Source organism: Meleagris gallopavo, chromosome Z, assembly GCF_000146605.3.
Source record: "Meleagris gallopavo isolate NT-WF06-2002-E0010 breed Aviagen turkey brand Nicholas breeding stock chromosome Z, Turkey_5.1, whole genome shotgun sequence".
Classification (NCBI taxonomy): domain Eukaryota; kingdom Metazoa; phylum Chordata; class Aves; order Galliformes; family Phasianidae; genus Meleagris; species Meleagris gallopavo.
The window spans coordinates 475283-479783 of NC_015041.2; the positions used below are offsets into that span (position 1 = coordinate 475283).

Sequence of the window (4501 nt, forward strand, 5' to 3'; positions counted from 1 at the left end):
ACAATCTAGGCCTTATAAGAAGCGGAGTGTGTCAGTGAGGAGAAGGCATGCAACTACAGAAAAATAGACTCACTAACATAACTCTGCATGTTTTGAGAAGAAGGTATTTGCAAACAAAAAGATCACAACTACGGGCTTCGAAAGCTGGGGCTCACTTCAGCAGCACTGTTGACTGCATTTCAACGCAGGAGTTTTGCTTCTCTTTTGGGTTTTTTTTCCCCAGACAGATTTAGAATTTGTACTGCTCATTACAAGCAAACAGTAGCAACACAGAAACAATCCCTTTCAAACCAGGGCTGTCCCACCTGTTCATCTAAAATGCCACAGAACATACTGCTGATGATTAGTTTTAATATAGTTCCATTTTAAATTTTCTTTATTCAAACAAGCTTGACCCTAAACCAGAGCAAAGGGCTGAGAACATCAAGCAGACAGATGTAAGGCATCCAGGGTAACACTACAGGCAAGCTGACAGGACAGCACGTGCTCCAAGCAGCAGCTGTGATGTATTTGCTTTGTAAACTGTGTAATTTCTTGCGCAAATGCAATTTAAAATCAGTTCTAAACATTATACTTCCATAATGCTCATTGTTGAACTTGATCACATGAAAAGACATGCAGACCTTATGGCATACACACGCTACAACCAGAGGTCAACGTGGAGATTTAGAGGTCCCTATCTGACACTTCCTTCCTGCTGAGAAATTACCATATGTCATCCCCCTCTTTTATTCCGTTGCAGAACAACAATGGGTTCAAGCTCCTGAACAGATTAAGCATTGTCTTCTGTTTGCTTTTCATGCAGCGAAGTTCTATTGTCACTGGAGGACATCTGCATCAGGGACACTTTGCCATGCCTTCCACATGAATGCAGCACGATGGCACGTGTAAAGTGACAGCATGAGCAGCAGAAGTCACTTCACAACAAAGACTGCTTTCAGCAGATGTATAAAAGAAGCTGTTTAATTTATGGAAAATAAACTCAAATTTATGTGTTTTGTTGTTGTTGTTGTTGTTGTTGCTGTTTGTTTGTTTCTTAAAACAAAACCGAAGACTTTAAAATTTCTCCCTGTTGTTGTTCTCTGCAAGTGTCAATAATTGTAACAATCACTATGATGGAAGCAGCTGGTCCAATAGCAGAGTAGCACAGAGATGTGCTGAGCTCAGGACAAATACAGGTCAAATAGATGGACATCCAGCATGTCATACTATGCATTAATCATATCTATACTAATTGATTTTTAAGAAGCACTGGTAATTTATGAGCAGCAAGATGCTGTAAGTAGCACACAATGGGATGTAAACGTATGACCTAAGGGTACCATTCAAACTCTTCCTCCAGGAGAATTCTAGTCACGCTGCCAAACACAGGCAAAGCATCCCAAAACATCACAGTTAAGGAACAAAGGTATTTTTCTCTACTTTTGACAATGCATATAATTTCTATTTTTATCAGTTATTTCTGATGAAGTTAAAAATTTTCCACTGACTACCCTACGTTACATATGTCTACCATCATAATGAGCAAAGCTGTTTCAAAAGAAAATTGACATTCTTTTCATTCAGAAAAGAATAACTGCGATAAATCTGTACAGTTGAAAACAAAAGCATATACTATCTCTGACAAATATGCTTCTTCTGGCATTGAATTTGCCCAAAAGATACCATCTCTGGGAAACACTGGCCTCTCTGGTACATATTTTCCAAAGAAAAGTAAACAGCTTACAAAAAAAAAGATGTGGAGACAAGAGCCCTACTGCACTGTTGCGTTTTTTTTTTTAATTTCCACTTTTTTTCTTATTGAGTGCAACTTCTCTACTTCTGTAGCATCCCTACATGAGAAGAAAAGCCTGATGCATGTCATTCCTGAAACTGGCTTTCTCTTTCAAAATACAGATGAAAACAGATCTGTATTTAGCACAAGAGTGCAAACACAAGCACCTCTGACAAGCAAGTTTCTTCTTTGGATATACATAACCTCACTTTTGCATGTAAATGATGAAAATCACAATTGACGTGTCAGTTACCTGTCATGCTTATCAGCTTTCTAATATAAGAGCATTTTCATAGTTTAAAGATATATGTAAGGACATATACAAAGGATATTCAAAATACAAAAGATAAATATCTGTAAAATACCACAATAGCAAAGCATTTGTTTTCTGCAAAATGCAACCTTTTACAAATTGCAAATTGCTCTGTACCTCAAAGAGGCAAAGTCTTAATAGCTTTTTTTTTCTAACTGTAATTTTGGAAGAAATTACATGAGCAGACACTGTCTGTGTCCCCAGCAGCTGCAGCAAACATCTCACTGCTCCTTAGTTCTCAAGGTAAAAAGACTAGGCCATGTTGTCACAGATTTACTTGTTTTTTTTCACTGAGAGAAATAACTCGTTTGCCTCAGTGAACAGCAGCTCTTTAATTCAGCAGAGGAGGAGGCACCTCCACCATCCCTCCATTCTCTGCGTGACTGCTTCTGTGCTGCTCCCACCACTTGAGGAACTGAAGTCTAACCTTATGTACACCCTTCTTTTATATCACATGTTGTTCTATATTCTGTATCTAGCCACTGTACTCAAGAAATAAAAGAGAATGCAGACTCCTAAAGGATCCAGTGTCACTCACTGCCATCTTTCATAACTACAGATAATGGAAACAGCAGCAGAGGTAGAAGCAGTGTTAAAAAAAAAATTCTTCCTCCTTTTAAAAAGGAAGAGGAAATACTTACGTTTACATATGTTTTACCATTATACTTCAGCTTGTATGTGTGATATACATTTTTCTGCTACTCTGTATAACATTGCTTTACAGACTGTGAATGTCTTACAGACACCTCAACATCTGAATTTTAGGGAGCACTGAAAATATGCAAAAATTCTGTCAGGAAATGATTCCATGTCAGTATCAGAACTTAAAATTGATTCTTAAAAAGTTCTTAATCACTACAACTTTTACCTAGAATATAACACTACCTTTGTAAATCATGTAAAAGCTAGTAATATTTTTATCACATGATAATAACATGATGACTTTAGCATATGGAGCTGAGAAGACACATGAAACTGTTCCAAAGAAAGTGATTTCTACCTTGCTTAATTTGTCCTTGGGCTGCATGACTTGCCATCGATGGAGGTGCCTTCATTTTTGACATTTCAGGAGTGCCTGGCCGGGGTGGCCTGAAGTAGGAGAGGAGAGAGCATAAAGAAGGAAAAGGCAAAAAGGGGAGAAAAATGAAGAAATATTATTTGCTAAGATCCCACATCTAAACAAACTTGGAAAGGCAATCGGCAAAGAACAGTCATGCTGACATCAAGGAAATCTCTCATTTACAATTCCTACCTTCCTTGGTTACGTGTGTTTGTATGTTTTGATTTACCTAGAATCTGACCTACTTTTTAATCTATTTAAATCCATGAATATTAAAAAGAAGAGCAGAAATTGGCTTTCAGCCCTGTACTATCTTAACACTTACATTATCATGTTAATATCAGCCCCCATTATATTAACATTGTAACTTCTGCAACCCGATTAAAAGCAATAGCATTATCTTGGCATTAAAAAAATACTATTGCCATGACATGCAACATCGGTTGCCTGGGTACTTAAAGTCTTCATAGCTACTTGATACACCAAACTCCATAGTAAAATTAAACAAAATTAAACACCGTATTTGAATCGAGACTCTAAATAGAAGCCATCACGTGTTAAAAGGGGCACTGGTTCTACCTGGTTGGGCCTTTCTTCATGTGGTCTCCAATAAAGGTTGCATTGGTCATGCTCATCAGCGTGTTTGCCAGTGAAATGACAGAGAGGAGATGCTGGGTGGTGACAGCACGTGACACGCCGTATGTCCCCTTTCCTAATCCTTCTGTAATGGACATCTTCCTGCTCAACTCCACGCCATCATAGGATGGTTTGCCTACAGGCTGATTGTAGCCGGGAAGCATCAGAGACATGTGGCCTCCTCTAGACAGAAGGCCAAAGGATACTGAGCAGTGTGGCTTAAGCATCCCAAGACGATCAAGGCAAAGCTCATCTAGAACAGAATTCAAGCCCCAGGCATGGAGACAGGACATAAAAAGTTTTGCTGTATCCATGGTTAGGTTGTATTCTAGTAGAGTTAATGGTTTGGATTTGCTAGAACGATACTCTGGGTCAGTGTCTTCTCTTCTCTGCCTCATTGATTCTTCATCCTCATCTTCATCATCAAGAAGATGTTCCTTTATGTTTTCTTTGATGGTTTCCTTGACCTGCTGGAAGAGGACAGCTGCTCGCTTACCAGTCAAGAAGGAGCCTCCCTTGTCAGACCCACCAGAGGCCTTCTGTAAATTCTCTGGAGAGATGAGGGCACTGTTGGGTCTTGCGGCCTCTTCGGTCAGCAGCTGAATTATCAGTGCTTCCACATCAAAGAAGAGCACATGTATATCCGGATCTGTTAAATTAGTCTTTATAGCTTGAACCATCAGAGAGTTATGCGAATATTTAGGTAAATTCCCCTACA

At 39.0% G+C, this 4501-nt stretch overlaps 1 protein-coding gene across 1 annotated transcript in view; it reads right to left on the reverse strand.

Moving 5' to 3' along the window:
• The window catches only part of WDR7 (WD repeat domain 7), a 115279-nt gene that overhangs the window by 82279 nt on the left and 28499 nt on the right, over positions 1-4501 (reverse strand). Inside the window, exons 15-16 of the mRNA XM_019610149.1 lie at positions 3727-4496; positions 3088-3176 (exon numbers count right to left, since the gene is read on the reverse strand). Coding sequence (XP_019465694.1) covers positions 3088-3176; positions 3727-4496 — 859 coding nt within the window. The remainder of the gene's footprint in view (positions 1-3087; positions 3177-3726; positions 4497-4501) is intronic.